The following is an 18,266-nucleotide window of genomic DNA, read 5'->3' on the forward strand; positions in this document are numbered from 1 at the left end:
TATTTGGTGTACTTAGCCTCCTATCTCTAGCCCATAGATTGATTCATGTGCCCGTATTGCAATGGCCAGGGGTTCCACCGCTAGTGCAAAAAGTAGTGGAGATAGAGGAACTCCCTGTCTGGTTCTCCTTGACAAATTAAAGTGCGACGATAAATCGGAGTTAGTACGGACGGTTGCCGATGGACCTACATAAAACATACAAATCATATCTAGGGCCGAAATTCATTTTTTGCAAAATAGCTATCAAATAAGGCCATTCTACTTGGTCGAAAGCTTTTTCTGCGTCCAAAGAAAGAGCAATCACCGGAGAATCTTTTTGTTTTGCAGAGTAAATAATATTCATAAGCCTCCGTATGTTATCAAAGGAGGATCTATTTTTAATAAATCCAGTTTGATCCATATGAATTAAACTAGGCAAAACCTGCTCTAACTGTAACGCGATCATTTTAGTGAGAATTTTATAGTCAAAATTAAGCAGTGAGATTGGTCGGTATGAGGTACACAGATTAGAGTCTTTGCCAGGTTTCAGCAAAACTGTAATTAAAGCCTGATTTAAAGTCTCTGGTAATTATTTTTTATGAATTGCCTCCGTATACATCGAAAGCATCAGATTGGCTAATTTATAAACAAAAGTTTTATAAAAATCCATCGAGAAATCGTCCAAACCAGGTGTTCTACCTCCAGCCAGTGCAACAACTGCAAATTGAATCTCTTCTTTCGAAATTTCTTTCTCAAGTTCTTCTCGGTCATTATCTGAGACTGGGATATCCAATTTGCTTAAAACATTTTGGCTTTCAGCTACATCTACTCCTTGAGACTTGTACAGCAATTTATAAAAATCTAAGAATTCTTGGTTAATTAATTTAGGGTGTTTAATACGTTTATTGTCTGACGAACATATTGTAGTTATAGTTTTACTAATTTCTTTTTTTCTTATTTGCCACGCTAATACTTTTCCAATCTTATCCCCATGCTCATAATTGTGATCTGAGAAGTGCATTTTCTGCTTGACATGTCATTTGGATGTCAAAATATTGTATTCCAATTTTTTTGGATTGCAATTGTTGAAACAGCTGAGCATCTTTAGTTTTAAAATGTTCTCTTTCCATTGTTAAAATGTCTTTTTTGAGTAATTGTAACCTATTTTGATATTGTTTTTCTTACTGGAAGAATAATTGATGATTTGGCTCTGTAAGAATGCTTTCATAGCCTCCCAAATTATACCTGAAGAAGCTGAATTGCTGTTTGTAATCATAAAGTTGTCTATATTATTATTTATGAAGCTCAACGCTTCAGAACTGTTCAATAAATGGTTGCTAAATCGCCAAAGCTTACAATTCGGCAATTTCGAAGAATTTTGCACTGAAATAAGTAAAGGGGCATGATCTGACAATATTCTTGGTAGATAGTCACATAATTCAATCAAATAGTCCATCGCTTTTGAAAAGAAAAAATAGTAAATTCTGGAGTAATTATTATGCCTATGTGAGTAGAAAGAATACTATTTTTTTGTTTTATTCTTAAATCTCCATATATCGATTAAATTAAAACTTGAAAGTTCGTATTTCAAAGCTATGGCAGCTTGACTTAATGCTGACACTTTGGTAGATGACCTGTCTAGTACTGAGTCCATGACTACATTAAAGTCCCCTCCAATTATTAGTTCTGCAATTGGACATGCAAATATGAAAAATAGACTATGAATAAAATCAGCACCCTCCATTTCAGGACGGTATACATTTACCAAGATTATTCTTTGCATAGCAATTATTCCTCTTAAAATAATATATCTACCGAATTTGTCTTTATCAACAGATTCCATTTGAAAGGGTATCTTTTTGTCAATAAGTATAACCACCCCTCTGGATTGTGATGTAAAGGAAGAAAAGAAAGCCTGTCCAGGCCACTGCTTTTTAAGATTTTGATGTTCAGAATCAGTCAAATGTGTTTCTTGTAGCAAAGCGATTCCAATATTATGTTTTCTAAGGTATAGAATGACTTTTTCCCTTTTAAGTCTTTGATTTAACCCATTGACATTCCAAGTAACATACTTATAATTCAGTATACTTGACATTAACTATAGATTAGTTGTTATATTTGCATCTAGGGGCATCTTAAGAAATTATCTCTAAACAGCCCCAAAATTAAATAACTAAAATGTGTTCTGTCCACCCCCCCTACCACTCCCACCACTTCCCCAAACGAAGTGTGAAACTTTGAACCCCCATGACTGATTGTGCACCACAGCATGCAGTCGAACTTGACTTCCTCTTCCTTGTCTAAACCCATCAAATGTTTGACTTATATTATGTACTGTCAAGCGAACATATTATTTACTTCGAACAAACCTAGTATCAATCCCGGAATTCACACAGTTTACTAAACAATTTAACAATCAAGGTAAGAAAACGATCAAAGTCCAAAATATGATAAATAAAATCACGTTTTTCTCAAACCGGATTTTAAATATATAGTTTACCCTTGACAGAATTGTATCGTTAATGTTCATCCAAAAGAAAAACCACTCAACCCTGTTACTTTGGTACAGTTATTCTTGCATGGTTTTTGGGTGATTACTTTAGTAGAGTTTACTATGGATCCCCGGAATTCTTTGATATGCCATTTGCTGGTGTCTTATCCGGCAGTCAAGTGTGGATGATGCTGTCGAAGATAAGTCTCTGCTGATGCTTTGGAGTTAAAGGATATTTGTCCCTCCGGCAGCTGAATCCTCAACGTCGCAGGATGAAGCATAGCATAAGTGACGTCGTTATTACGTAGAATTCTTTTGAGCGTGCTGAATTCTTGTCGCTTTCTGAACAAGGTCAATGACATGTCACGAAATATCATGATAGTAGAGTTGCCATAGGTGAGCTTGCCCTTTTCTCTAGCTGCATTGAGGATCTTAAGTGTGTCTCTATACCGAAGAAGACGAATCAGAATAGCCCGTGGCTTGCCATTTTCCGCTGGTCGTCGTTGCAAAGTGCGATGGGCTCTTTCAATTTCGTACATCTCGTCCTCCTTCCCCAGAATCTTAGGTAGCCATTCCTTCAAAAAATCCACAGGGTTTCTACCTTCCACTCCCTCTGGGAAACCGACAAGATGTAAATTCTGACGTTGAGATTGATTTTCGAGTTCATCAATTTTGTCTTTCAACTGTTTAATTTCGTCGTCAATAGCCAACTTGACATCCGCGATATCTTTGTGAAGGCCCATTACTGCTTCTTCCATCTCACTTTGCTTTGTTTCTACCTCCACCATTCTCAGATTTATTGACTGTAGTTCATTAATAATTTTCTCCAAGGATTCTGCAAACTTACTCAGGCATTCGTCGATTAACTCCTGAATTCTGAGAAATCCCTTTTCCATTTCTGCATGGAACCATGGCGGAGGGTCCGATAATGGCAGTTTCATCTCTTGAGCATCTTCTTTCTTATTGTCCGTTTTCTTTGGATTCAGCATATTTATCAAAATGTTCGAAGTGCAACAGAGTTATTATTTTAAAGAAAGTACTTTCGTCGTGTTAAACATCTTTAGGGAGGATCATTTCGATGAAATTATTCAGGAGCTCCGTGTACCACGTCTCACACTAGCGGAAGTCGACATTATTCATATTTTTTAGTTTACTCAACTAAGGACAAATTAGCTGTATCAACTAAACAATTGAAGTTGGATTGCATAATACAATAAATTCAACAAACTCAAAAATATAAATGAATGGCACTAGAGAAAACTATCATCTATGTCTTAAGAATGGAGCAGAAACACAGATAAATATGCAGACAGTCAAATAACCAGAAACTTCCCACATTACATCATGTTTAGTCTCCACACGTCATTGTAGTCAAAGCTACTGTATAAAATCACACATGCTGAAAAAGTCTTGTGATAAGAGGTCATTTCAGAAATAACTTCTCACTTCAGCAGCTTCCTGTGAGTGTGAGTATAATAGAGAGGAAACCTCCATCCAGCGTTACCAGCTAATCTGTGCAGTAATCACACCTTTCATTCAGTCTGAAGTGTACCGACAGTGTTTTTAGAGTTTATTTCAGATATACTCCTTCATATGAGGCACTATACTTCAAACTGCTGTAAAAAACACCAATGTAACAGTTTAAATACACACTGCAGAAGTCCACAGAAGTGCTGTAGGAGTTACTGTGAAACTGTAGTTTGTCATTTAAAGTAGTTCAACTACAGACAAACTACCCTTTAAAAAAGTAATTAGTTACACTACAAGTTAGTAACAAAAACCAGTAAACTACATTAAAGCTACAATGAAAGTTAAAGGAATATTCTGAGTTCAAGCTCAATCAACATAATTTGTGAGATAATGTTTATTACTGTGAGAAAAAAATGATCATCACAGTCTTGACCGACACAAAATAGGTATCGTTTGAAAGTTTAGAAGCTCTACTTTCCAATGCATGTAGACATTATGACCAAAACTGAACAAGTGCTTTGAAATTTGCAGACGAATCAGAAATGTTCCGTTTTTATCATTTATTAATAATTTTGCTCTGTACATATTATTGTAATCAGTAAAAAAATAAAACTGATCAAATAACCATGTGTCATATGTTGTTGGAAATCTCTCAAAGAGTAAAATACAACCAGCCTATTTGTTTCACTCATAGAATATAAAATATCACATACCTTTACTTAGAGGAGGTGCTTATCTTTCAAACGAGTCCACACACAAGGTAATCAGATGTATAGATCATTAGATAATCCACATGAAGCACAATGTTACATATGGCCACCAGGAGATGGTGATAAGAAATATATATATATATATATATATATTTTTTTTTAAGTACATTTTTGGCTCCATTTTTTTTCATCAGTTTCTTAGGCTGAGAGTCTCAGAATGTATCATAATGTATATCATGAAAAAATTTGAAAAGTTTTCTTTACAATGATACCAAACACTTGACACTCCTTTAGAGCCCAAGCATTGAAAGTGCGGAAGCCCTATTGTTCTTCTAAGTATTCTTCTTCTTCTTTTCAAGGTTTTCGGTACTTTAGGGGTACTTAACATGTGTGAAAACTCTTGAAGGTTTGCACAAACATCAGAGTGAGTCGTTGACCATTAAGGGTTGGCAAAGTTGGAGGGGGGGCATGCAGGGGGGTCTCTGTAGCGGCACCTAGAAGATGGGCATATTCGGGGGGCTCTATAGCACATCCCTTTTGAGCTACCGTCACCAAACTTTGTACACATATATAGTTGTGCTCAAAAGTTTGCATACCCTGGCAGAAATTGTGACATTTTGGCATTGATTTTGAAAATATGACTGATCATGCAAAAAAACCTGTCTTTTATTTAAGGATAGTGATCACAACTGTAGATCTCATCAAGCTGGACAACTTTCACCCTGCCAGTCTTAAGCTCCGCCCAACAGGATGTCAGCCATTTTGGATTGTTTGAAAAATGCATGCTCTGGAATTTAAAATACTCCTCCTAGGGGATTCATGTTACAGGTAACAAATGCGGGCAACATCATGCCAAGACACTTTCGATGCTAAATTGCGAACAGATTTTTGATATATCAGATGGTGTTGCTATGGGGGGAAAATGGGAAACAGCATGTGTTTCATATCTTCTGCGTGCATCTTGTGATTTACATCAAAATTGAGTCATATGTTTGGCCTTGCGGGCTGATCATATTGATGTGGCTATTGTGGGTCACGGTCATAACGCCACCACCTGGCAGCAGGAAGTGTGGCACTTACAACTGACTTTAAAATTGTCCTTTTATATTTACTCAAATTGCTTAAAAAATGTTTAAAACAACGTCAAATGCAAAATACATGTGCCCTCCTTGCACTGTTTTCCAAAAGTCACTGGGTGGAAATGGACCAGCTGTGCTTGGGCTGGTCATTGCTGCTTGCAGCTATATTTGTTTTTGTTTTTTGTCGAGTTATAAGCCTTTAATTTTTGGGTATGCCACTAAAACAGGAAATCTTTAAAAACAACTTCAGAGCTTAAAGGATTAAACTTGTATTGAACCCAGAATATTCCTTTAATGGTAATTGTGGCTGTCATTCTGTCTAACATCTCCTTTTGTGTTCCACTGAAGAAAGCATCCAAGCTTGGAATGACATGAGTGTGAGTACATGATGACAGAATTTACATTTTTCTGTGAACTATTCCTTTAAGTTAATTGCATCACTACTGTTAATTACTCCAGCAATGTTTAATTTAAATGCTTTCATCAGACCTGATAAACACTTGATCGATGTCAGATCTATCACATACCTGATCGCAGCTGTTTGATTCGCCCTTGACTGAGCGCCGGCTCGACGGGCAAGAAGTCTTTAAACCAGGAGATCTCTGGATCAGGGATTCCACTGGCCGCACACATCATGGTCGCCGTTCGAGTTCTCTCCACCACCTTCAGCTGTGGACCCATGTCAATGCTTGGGAAACCAAATGGCAGCAAGTCCTCTGAAGAGCAGGAGAACATAAGATGAATGAATAATGATGCATTACAGTTTCACAAACACTTTCTTGTTTCTCACTTTAATGTTGTGAGTCACTATCAGTAAACTATTGGTAGTTTGACTTCCTGAAGAGTGTAAACACTGAGACTCTGTGACACTTTCACAACATTTGTTTGTTTGAGCATCATGGCATGTCAACTTCTGACTCAACCAATGGTGTGAGTTTGGGGCTACCTGTCTGTAGACCATTGGCAGACGGGGGTTAGAAGGGATTGTATGACTGTTTGTGAAACATATTTGGAAAATATATATATATATATATATATTCGCACAAATTACACTCTTCACCTGTATTGAACATGTGGAAACCTCTAAAGTACACTTCAAATCAACATGAAATGACATTCACAAGCATTTGTACTCCTGATGTGCTTCTAAATGAAACAATATATTCAAAAAGAAAACACGTAATGGTGAAAGTAAATCGAGCGGGACTTGATTTTATTTTCAAGACCACACTGAGCAATTTGAAGCCTGGAACATACAGTATTTCTAAACTCGAGCATTAGTTTTTAATGTTACACAGTGTATTTGTCCTTAGATAAATATGCTATTGTTGTTTTGCTTTGTACAATAGAGCACCTAATTGATAAAATCATTCATAAAAGAGTCTATGAACCAAATCAACCAGCTCTTTGGTGAATCACAACATTACAAACTTTGATTTGAAGCAAAAAAAAATTGAAAATCAAACAAGACGACAAATGTATAAGACTGTGTACTTAACGTCTTTAATGATGGATTGAACTACAATCCCATGATGCACTGTGAATGATGTACTCCAATTATAAACTGACTTAAAGTTGTTGATTATAAGAAAAAATACATTGACATTTTCTTGAAAAATATTCAGATTTTTACAAATATATAAGTAGTTTGAGAGTCGACTGCATCATTCACAGTGCATCACGGAAGTGGGTGGAGCTCTTTTGACACAATTCTCTGATTGGTAGATCTTTCATTGGGATTATGGGTAGTGCAGTTCTTCACCAGGAATTCTGCTATTAAACATGATTTTTAATAAATGAAGTTGAAATAACGTGGACTGATGTCTTCAACAGAAGCATATACCTTCATATAACAACCTCAGAGCTCATGGTTCATCTGTCTTTTTAGGTTTATAAGTTATTGTTAAAAATCAATTCACCTATGGAGAAAATTGATGGGCTTTTTACTTCCGGAACCAGACTGACGCTCTCTATTGATTAGATCATAAAAAGTGAGCATTCCACACCAGTTTGCAGTGGATTTTGGAAGACGACTGCCCTATTGAAACACCGAAGATACACGCTTGTTGAAACTGAAGCGGACTTCATGATGTCAGCTGAAAAAGAAAAGCTCTTTCAGGGGCGGAGCAACTTTTTACATTTCGAGTATTTTTATTCCTTTACAATAACATGCACTGATGAATCCTTCACAATAAGACCGGGAACATGTTTTAACACTTGTGTTGTGTTCGTTTTGTGCTAACACATTTTGTGTTCCCGGTCAAAATTGACCGGCCCACTATGATTGTTTATAAATCTCTCAAATTGCACATATTAACACAAGATATTGCATTAGATTTTTTTTTATCAACTTCTTTTTAAGTAATTATGACAAGTTTGGTACTCCTTTTTTGAACATATTTAAAAATATATACATTTTTATTGATAGAAGGATTAATTGAACTGAGCTCATACTAGGCAAGTGGAGGACACTCCCTGCGGAAAACAAAAAAATATATAATAATTACATAATAAATTAATAACCACTTGCTTGATCTGAACAAAAGATGTGTCATTTTATAGCTTATAATCTGGACTTTACAATGCATATAGCTGATCCTACCAATCCTTAAATAATACTTTTTAATTTGCTGACAAATCAGAACTGTTCTCTATCTGTCACTCACTCGACGTTGTGTCGATGTAGTGACACTAGGGGTCGCCCTTGGCAACGTTGCGGTCGCGGTTTTTCCTTCGTTAGAGGGAAAGACCACCCCAGTGGCACCCCGCCTCGGTCCTTCTACCTACGGGTTTGAGGCCACGTCAGTTAGCACTGGGGGTGATTTGGGGACCCCAATGGGAGCCACTCCACCGGGTAACTCCCCACGGACCTCCCATTCCCCAGTACGCTCGTTTGCCCTGCTGGGATGAGACCGCCGGCTCGTCTCAGGGCGAGTTCGCAATCTCGTTTCAGCACTTGCAAAGTGGATGAGCTCTCGATTGCAGCATCGGAGAGCGGGCTGTCCAGTCTGACGCTGAGGACTCGACTGGGCTCCCACCTTCTGCCCATCTCACACTGCCAGTCCATGTAACACAGTTCAGTTGTTGTGGCGTTTTGTATAGGGACCCCTAGTGTCACTACATCGACACAACTTCGAGTGAGTGACAGATAGGGAACGTCCTGGTTACTTTCGTAACCTCCGTTCCCTGAAGGAGGGAATGAGACGTTGTGTCCCTCTTGCCACAACACTGAACTACTCGCTGAAATGGCCGGGACCTTATCTCGGCTCCTCAGTACAAAACCTGAATGAGTGGTTGCGAGCCAGCTCCTTTTATACCCGTATGTCCGGGGGAGCGGCATGCAAATACCACTCGCCAATTCCCATTGGCCTTTTTTCAAAGATCAGAGGTGTTCGGGGCTCCCAAGGGCGACCCCTAGTGTTACTACATCGACACAACGTCTTGTTCCCTCCATCAGGGAACGGAGGTTACGAAAGTAACCAGGACATTTCTTTCTCATCATTTGCAAATTTGTTATCACAACAATTATATTAAGAGTTGGTAAAACCATAAAAAGATGAGATAGTCATGTATTATATATCGTTGGATAGGTCTCAATTTGTGCAATGAGCAATTTTGTTTCACTCAGAGGCCAAACTGCAGTGAGTTTTAGTGTATGAAATTCCCACAGACACACATAAATATAATAAACAGGAGTGTCTTTTTGTCACATTTTTCCTTATTACTTCCTGAAACATACATATAACAGACAATGACATATCGTAACTTACAGCAGACTATCCCAATTCAAACGAGCCCAAACACAACATAATATGATTAGGAGATCTTGAAATATTCCTCAAAGAGTGTACATGGAAAGAGGAGGCACTACAGGGTGTGTTTAAGTGTGTGTTGTGTGTGTGTGTTGTGGGTGTGGGTGTGTGTAAGTGTGTGTGTGTATTGTGTTTGTGGGTGTGTACACATGTCCGATGACTTTGTGTGTGCAAACACACATCCACATATGTGCTCATCTAAAGGATTGTGAAGCTCCTGAACACTTAATATTTCTGTATTTTGTAGTCTAATCCATTCATTTCCAATGGTTGGTCATTTTTGACCGGAGACACAACAGGTGTAACAAAGTGAAATTTAAAGAAAATTGTCAACATTATTTTGTGTTTTCAGATATCATATGTGAACAAAGTCAAGGCATTTTATTTCAATTGGATTAAAAATAAATAAATAAAAACAAGAAGGAAAAAAAAAAGTCGTCTGGGTCAAAATGACCGGAAAACAACGTAATTGTTTAGAAGGTAAATAGAGTGAATTTCACTTTAATGTTTTCATGGAAGCCAGAAACATATAAAGCTGAAATATTTATTATTAAAAAGCAAGATTCATTGAGCGTGATGACATGTCTACATGAGTTCACTATAACTTCTGCTGAAAAAAGTGTTCTCATGAAAGTTTGGAAGGAAGTTGATTAAAAACTATTCTTGCATGGGTTCACATTAACTGCCCACTTACAAGCCAGTTTAGATGAAATGATACTGACACAGCGGCTCACCCACCCACTTCCTGCACTGAGATCTCTTTCAGTGGGTGGAATTCATTATCCTGTTATAAATCACACAGTCATCTCCTCTAAAACACTCACATCATCAGAGGGAAATGAAGGCAACAAACATGCCTGATGCTTGAATGGTGAAGCTGCAGAGTGTAATTATATACCTACATAATCAGTACACACGCCTGCTTCACCTAATCATCAATTACATGTTACACAGCCCAGATAATTATTCCTTACGTTTTAATGAGACAGGCAGAGAAGTTGAGGTGCTTACAGTAAACACAAATGTGAAGGTCATCATTTGCTCATGTTTTTGGGTGTAGCGTGCTGTGTTGTGTTGAGTTTTTATATTCTGGTGGCAGTTCGGTTTATCTTTGATAAATCGGGATGATCATTTGAATGATTCTGATATCAGTTCTTATTCACAAGATCGTTTACTCTTGAATCTTAAAGATCACTTTTTATGTCCTCATTTTGGCTCATGCACGCTGTTTGACCAAAGTCTTTCTAGCGAGTCAGTGCACTGTCGGCCATGTTTGGAACGCTCTCGGGAGGATATTTCCAGTCATGACAGTGCAGCTCTTGTCTACTTGAATGGAGAAAGACCAAAATCTCAAAAATGGTTGGTCAAGATTACGACCAAAGAACATGTTTCAAATCAGCAGTAAAATCTAACAACAGTGTCATAAATTGTGATTCTTTACCTCAGATTTCGCTACAAAAAAAGCAATTTTCCTGACATGTGTAGCTAATGCGCATGTGCATTCTAGAGTTGATTGACAGATGATGTCTGTATCTAAAAGTTGATTGGTTCTTATACCTGTAAGGCTGGATTTCCTTTCTACACCCGTTGACCGTTGGGTGCTCCAATTTCTGGCAATCATTAGCATAGAAGTGGCCCATCTCTGCTAAATAGTCTCTGGGTTGACTGACTGACAGGTGGCTTATGTGTGTGTGCGCTCTATGGGCCTCATTCATGAAACACGTGCAGAACTCATTTTTGTGTAAATCATTCGTAAAGCCGTTCTGATGTAAATTGTCGGATTCATTCATTTTTTCATATTTTCGTAAAATGTTAGTTGGTACCTGCTCCAGACCACGGGTAAATCGTGCGTAAGACATCCGAACGTGTCGTGTTCTTTCAGACAAACTGTCATGACTACATTTTGATAGAAGTGAAATTAAATAAGTCAGGAAAAAATTAACTAATAATTAAATGAGTGAAATAAACCTTAAAAATAACAAATTAGATAAAAAAAAAAAAAAGAAGAAAAAAAGCTTTTATTTTAACCATAGCCTATAATTATTTAGAAGTTTCTTTACTGCTTGAATAATTTTTTTCGAATGTTTATTCATTTCAAGGGTATCAAACATATTTAATTAATATTTAGAGCTAATTTTTATTTGTATAGCGCTTTTCACAACACAGAAAATTATGCTTCAACAGAGAAAGCTGTAATATAATAATGTCTTCGAGTCATAAAATCAAAAATCAAATCAAATCACTTTATTGTCACACAGCCATATACACAAGTGCAATGGTGTGTGAAATTCTTGGGTGCAGTTCTGATCAACATAGCAGTCGTGACAGTGATGAGACATACGCCAATCTACAATAAACATCAAATTAACACAACACAATTTAAACATCTGTTATACATAATTAAACTCGACTTAAAACATCAAATTAACACAGCACAATTTAAACATCTGTTATACATAATTACACAACTTAAAACATCAAATTAACACAACACAATTTAAACATCTGTTATACACAATTACACTCAACAATATACAATAATAACATACATTGCACAGTATACAATATGCTGTTTTTGTTTTTTGTTTTTTTTTGTTTTTTACTATATAGATACTATATAGATACACATTATTCAATAAAAATTAAAATATATATGAAAAAAGTATATATATAGAATGTACAGTATTGTACTGTATTGACATTCAGGCTGTCGGTTGATAGTCAGTTGTTAAGAGAGACATAATATAATGACAGTAATATAATTTATGACAGTCCGGTGTGAGATAAAAGAGTAATAAAGTGCAGGGATGATGTATTTTGATCGTGGGAGATCAAGAGTTCAGAAGTCTGATTGCTTGGGGGAAGAAGCTGTCATGGAGTCGGCTGGTGCGGGTCCTGATGCTGCGATACCGCCTACCTGATGGTAGCAGTGAGAACAGCCCATGGCTCGGGTGGCTGGAGTCTCTGATGATCCTCCGAGCTTTTTTCACACACCGCCTTGTATATATTTCCTGGAGGGAGGGAAGCTCACCTCCGATGATGTGTCTGGCAGTTCGCACCACCCTTTGCAGTGCTTTGCGGTTGTGGGCAGTGCTATTGCCGTACCAGGCGGAGATGCAGCCAGTCAGGATGCTCTCCACAGTGCAGGTGTAGAACCGTGTGAGGATGTGGCGGTTCATTCCAAACTTCCTCAGCCGTCTCAGGAAGAAAAGGCGCTGATGAGCCTTCTTCACAACGACTTCAGTGTGGACGGACCATGTGAGTTCCTCAGTGATGTGGACACCCAGGAACTTGAAGCTGCTGACTCTCTCCACTGGTGCTCCATTGATGGTGATTGGACTGTGTTCTCTGTCTTTTCTCCTGAAGTCCACCACAAGCTCCTTTGTCTTACTGACATTGAGGGAGAGGTTGTGCTCCTGACACCAGTGTGTCAGAGTGTGCACCTCCTCTCTGTAGGCTGTTTCATCATTGTCAGTGATCAGACCTACCACCGTCGTGTCATCAGCAAACTTAATGATGGCATTGGAGTTATGTGTTGCCACACAGTCATGTGTGTACAGGGAATACAGTAGTGGGCTGAGAACACAGCCCTGAGGGGCTCCAGTGTTGAGGGTCAGTGATGAGGAGATGTTGCTGCCTATTCTAACCACCTGGCGTCTGCTTGACAGGAAGTCCAGGATCCAGCTGCACAGCGAGCTGTTTAAGCCCAGAGCCCGGAGTTTCTCATCTAGCTTGGAGGGCACTATGGTGTTGAATGCTGAGCTGTAGTCTACAAACAGCATTCTCACATAAGTGTTCTTTTTTTCCAGGTGGGAGAGAGCAGTGTGTATTGTAGATGCAATGGCATCATCAGTGGAGCGGTTGTTACGGTAAGCAAACTGCAGCGGGTCAAGATTGAGTGGTAATACAGAGCAGATGTAATCTCTGATTAGTCTCTCAAAACATTTGCTGATGATGGGGGTCAGAGCAACAGGACGCCAGTCATTTAAACAAGTTATTTTCGATTGTTTTGGAACAGGCACAATGGTGGATGTTTTAAAGCATGTGGGGACTACAGACAAAGAGAGGGAAAGGTTGAAAATGTCCGTAAAAACACCAGCCAGCTGGTTCGCGCACGCTCTGATGACGCGGCCCGGAATGCCGTCTGGACCCGCGGCTTTGCGGATATTCACCCGTCGGAATGATCGGGTTACATCCGCTACAGAGACGGAGAGTGAACTAACCTCTGTAGCTTCGGCCGTGAGAGCTCTCTCCGCGAGGGCGGTGTTATTTCCCTCGAAACGAGCATAAAAAGTATTTAGCTCATCCGGTAGAGAGGCAGCGGTGTTCATGGCGGAGTTTTTATTCCCTTTAAAGTCCGTGATGATGTTAATTCCCTGCCACATGCTTCTAGAGTTGGTGGTGTTAAACTGTCCTTCAATCTTACTCCTGTACTGGCGTTTTGCTGTTTTGATAGTTTTTCGGAGGGCATAACTGGCTTGTTTATGCTCCTCCGCGTTCCCGGAATTAAAAGCGGAGGTCCGCACATTAAGTGCTGCGCGAACATCGCTGTTGATCCACGGCTTCTGATTCGGATAGATTCGCACAGTTCTGGTCGGAATCACTTCCTCTACACACGTTCTGATGAAGCACATTACGCTATCAGCGTAAAGCTCGATGTCGTCATCAGAGGCGGACCGGAACATCTCCCAGTCCGTGCGATCAAAACAGTCTTGTAGCGTAGAGTCTGATTGGTCCGACCAGCACTGGATCGTTCTGAGGGTGGGTGCTTCCTGTTTCAGTTTCTGCCTGTAAGCGGGCAGAAGCAGAATGGAAGAGTGGTCCGATTTTCCAAATGGTGGGCGGGGGAGGGATTTGTAGCCATCCCGGAACGGAGAGTAGCAATGGTCCAAAACCCGGTCCCCTCGTGTGTTGAAACTAATGTGCTGGTGATATTTTGGTGCGACTGATTTTAAACTGGCTTTATTAAAGTCCCCGGTCACAATGAACGCGGCCTCAGGGTGCGCGGTTTCCTGCTCACTTATACTCCCATACAGTTCCTTGAGTGCCCGGTCTGTGTCGGCTTGTGGGGGGATGTACACAGCAGTGATAATGACCGCTGTGAATTCCCTCGGTAGCCAGAATGGTCGACACAGAAGCATAAGAAATTCCAGATCAGGAGAACAGAAAGACTTGATGGAATGTATGTTCCTCTGATCACACCAGGATTTGTTGATCATAAAACATACACCACCTCCTCTAGTTTTACCTGAGAGGTCTTTCGCTCTGTCCGCTCGGAGCATGGAGAACCCCGCGGGTTCAATGGCTGAGTCTGGAATCTCCGCAGACATCCAAGTTTCCGTAAGGCAGATAACGCAGCAGTCCCTCGTCTCTCGTTGGAAAGAGATCCGCGCTTTCAGCTCGCAGAGCTTGTTATCCAGAGACTGAACATTTGCCAGTAGAATAGTGGGTAGCGGGGGTCGATTTGCGCGGCGTCTTACTCTGATGAGAACGCCGGCTCTGTTTCCCCTTTTCCTCCTGCGTTTCCGCGGCCGTGCTGCCCAGACAAAGGGCTCCGCTTGCGTGTTTGTAAACAGCGGGTCGGCATTGAGGAATGTGAAGTCCGGTTTACGGTGTGAGATCGCTGAGCCAGTGTTTGTCTGTCGTAGACAATAAGGCAGGCAACATCCAAGACAAGAAACATAAGAATTGTAAACAAAACAAACAAACCATTGCTAAGTTGTGTCGGAGCTCGCAACGCAGCAGCCATACTCGGCGCCATCTTGAGTCCAATAGTGTTGTTTAAAAAAAAAGAAAAAAGACATGATTGTAAATTGTGTTTAAAAATAAATAATTAAATAATTAAATAATAATTGTATTTATAACCCCAGTGAGTAAGCTGAAGGTGACTGTGGTCAGGAACACAAAACTTCATAAGATGTTGATTAATGGAGAAAAATAACCTTGGGAGAAACCAGACTCACTGTGGGGGCCAGTTCCCCTCTGACTAAACAACATGAATATAATGACAATATTACTTATGTATAGTGCAAGTCATGGTTTAAGATTAGTAAACTAAGTAAGTGTTAAGGGTCAGTGTTTAAACAAAGATTTTGTATGAACTGTAAGATTAATGACTAATGTCTTGAAATTTACATTCTTAATTAACTGCAGAAGTGCAAACAGATACATTGTCTATTGTTATTTGGCTGATGAAAGCTGCAATTAATTTATTATCTATGTATTCCATTTCAAGAATGTGGTCCATCCTTTGACCAAGGTGATGCAGGCAGAGGTCAGCGAGTTGCACTGCAGTTCGACTGTAAGCTTGTGGCAGATTCCTTTCCGGTGGAGTCCATCTTAAGTCCAAGTTTCAGGCAGTGTCCAGTGAAGTATCCCATGTCTGACGGCTGGTGCTGGCATCAGTTCATCCTCTGTGAAGTCCATCATATACTGAAGTGATATCTGGCTGGCACAGGCTGCAGTTAGTCATCATCACTCAGCAACACGTAGTAGTGGGATCGGACATCAGGCAGGACCGGAGTCAGACATCAGCAGGACCGGAGCTGGATCTGGCCGGCTCTGGTAACCTCAGGATATGCATCCCAAGTTTAAGACAGGGAAACAAATAGAATAATAATTAGTGTAGATGCCATTCACTTTAAAACAGGATTATAGAATAGTTGTTGTTTCCGGTTCTGGCAGATCTAACTAATGCAGCATAACTATGAGTTGATGAATTAACTCCGTATGCCTAGCTGAAAAGATGAGTCTTTAGTCTAGACTTAAACTGAGAGAGTGTGTCCCGAACCATCATTGGAAGACTATTCCACAGTTTAGGAGCCAAACAGGAAAAAGATCTACCTCCTTTTGTGGATTTTGATATTCTAGGTATTATTAAAAATGTGGATTATCTCCAAATGGTCTAAATGAGGATTTTAACATCAAATCTTTTCTTTAAATATTTTCACAATTTTGAAGATTAAATTAGGAGATCTGTATTGAAGAACTGTAGATATATGTGCATATGTAGGGGGATGTATATTTGAATATAAGATGGGGGCTGAGGTATATGTGAATGTATAATGTATGTGTATATGCACAGTGTATATGGTTTATTGGTGCGAACTGTGAAGCATTTATTTGTTTATGAAACCATGTTTATACACGTCTTTGTATCATTTACAATCACTCTGGGAGTTCTGATTGGGTGGAGTCATCCACATCAAATTGCGAGCACCTGTGGGAACCATGCGATGTTTATTTTAAATTGATATCACAAAGTCTGTTGTATTGTTCTGAGGAAGACTTGTATGAGTCGAAACGTGAACCACAAGATTTTAGATTAAAGTGTTGTAGCAGTGAGCAAGCGTGCAGGTTTTTTCTATTTTTGGTATTATTAACAGGCCAGAATTTTGTGATTGTAATGAACGTGATGGAATATAGAATGTCAGAAGGTCACTTAAGTACTGTGGAGATAGACCATTCAAAGCTTTGTATGTAGTTAACAGAATTTTAAAATTAATACAAAATTTAACAGAGTAGCCAATGTAACGATGATAAAATGGGGCTAATATGATCATATTTCTTGGTTCTAGTCAGCACTCTGACAGCTGCATTTTGAACCAATTGAAGTTTATTTATTGATCTTGCTGGACATCCTCCCAGTAATGCATTACAATAATCTAGTCTTGAGGTCATGAATGCATGAATTAGTTTTTCGGCATTAGAAACAGAGAGCATATGTCGTCTCTTAGCAATATTGTATATCTATATATATTTGGAATATATATGGAAGAATGCTGTTCAACAATCATTGGAAATTTGATTTTCAAAGGACAGATTGGTTTCAAATATAACACCTAAGTTCTTCGCTGTAAAAGATGATGTAACAGTACATCCATCGAGAGTCAAATTATATTTTAGCTGCTTATTTTTAGAGGTTTTTAGTCCAATAATTAGTACCTCTGTTTTGTCGGAATTGAGTAGAAGGACATTTCTGGCCATCCAATCTTTGATTTCATTGATACATTCTGCTAATTTGGAGAATTGTGAAATCTCATCAGGTTTAGAAGAAATATAAAGTTGGGTATCGTCGGCAACAGTGGAAACTTATTCCATGATTCCTGATAATATCTCCCAGGGGAAGCATATATAAGGAGAAAAGCAGAGGCCCTAAAACTGTTCCCTGTGGCACTCCATACTTAACTTTTGTTTGATTTGACAATTCCTCGTTTACACTTTCATAGTGGTAGCGGTCTGATAAATAGGACCTAAACCATGCTAATGCAAGTCCACAAGTGCTAACATAATTCTCCAGCCTATTCAAGAGAATGTCGTGATCTATCGTGTCGAAGGCAGCACTAAGATCTAAAAGCACTAGAAGAGAAATGCAGCTGCGATCAGTTGATAAGAGCAAGTCATTAGTAACTCTGATAATTGTTCATATATACTATTTTCCTGTAGAAATGAACATAGTTGGGAGGATACTACCTTTTCTAGTATTTTCGACATAAACGGGAGATTTGAAATCGGTCTATAATTAGCCAATTCTCCAGGATCAAGCTGTGGCTTCTTAATAGCGGTTTGATAACTGCCATTTTAAAGTTTCTTGGGACATGTCCTAAGGATAGCGAGGAGTTAATAATATTAAGAAGAGGTTCTGAGGGGGTCTGGGTAGCTCAGCGAGTAAAGACTCTGACTATCACACCTGGAGTCGTGAGTTTGTATCCAGGGTGTGCTGAGT

General features: G+C 39.1%; 1 protein-coding gene across 1 annotated transcript in view; it reads right to left on the reverse strand.

Annotated features, from left to right (window-relative positions):
- Nucleotides 1–18,266, reverse strand: part of LOC127443057 (receptor-type tyrosine-protein phosphatase S-like) — a 201,302-nt gene that overhangs the window by 109,108 nt on the left and 73,928 nt on the right. The window contains exon 6 of the mRNA XM_051701542.1: nt 6,257–6,445. Within this exon, the coding sequence (XP_051557502.1) occupies nt 6,257–6,445 (189 nt within the window). The remainder of the gene's footprint in view (nt 1–6,256; nt 6,446–18,266) is intronic.

Source organism: Myxocyprinus asiaticus, chromosome 6 (genome assembly GCF_019703515.2).
Source record: "Myxocyprinus asiaticus isolate MX2 ecotype Aquarium Trade chromosome 6, UBuf_Myxa_2, whole genome shotgun sequence".
In the NCBI taxonomy this organism is placed as follows: Eukaryota; Metazoa; Chordata; class Actinopteri; order Cypriniformes; family Catostomidae; genus Myxocyprinus; species Myxocyprinus asiaticus.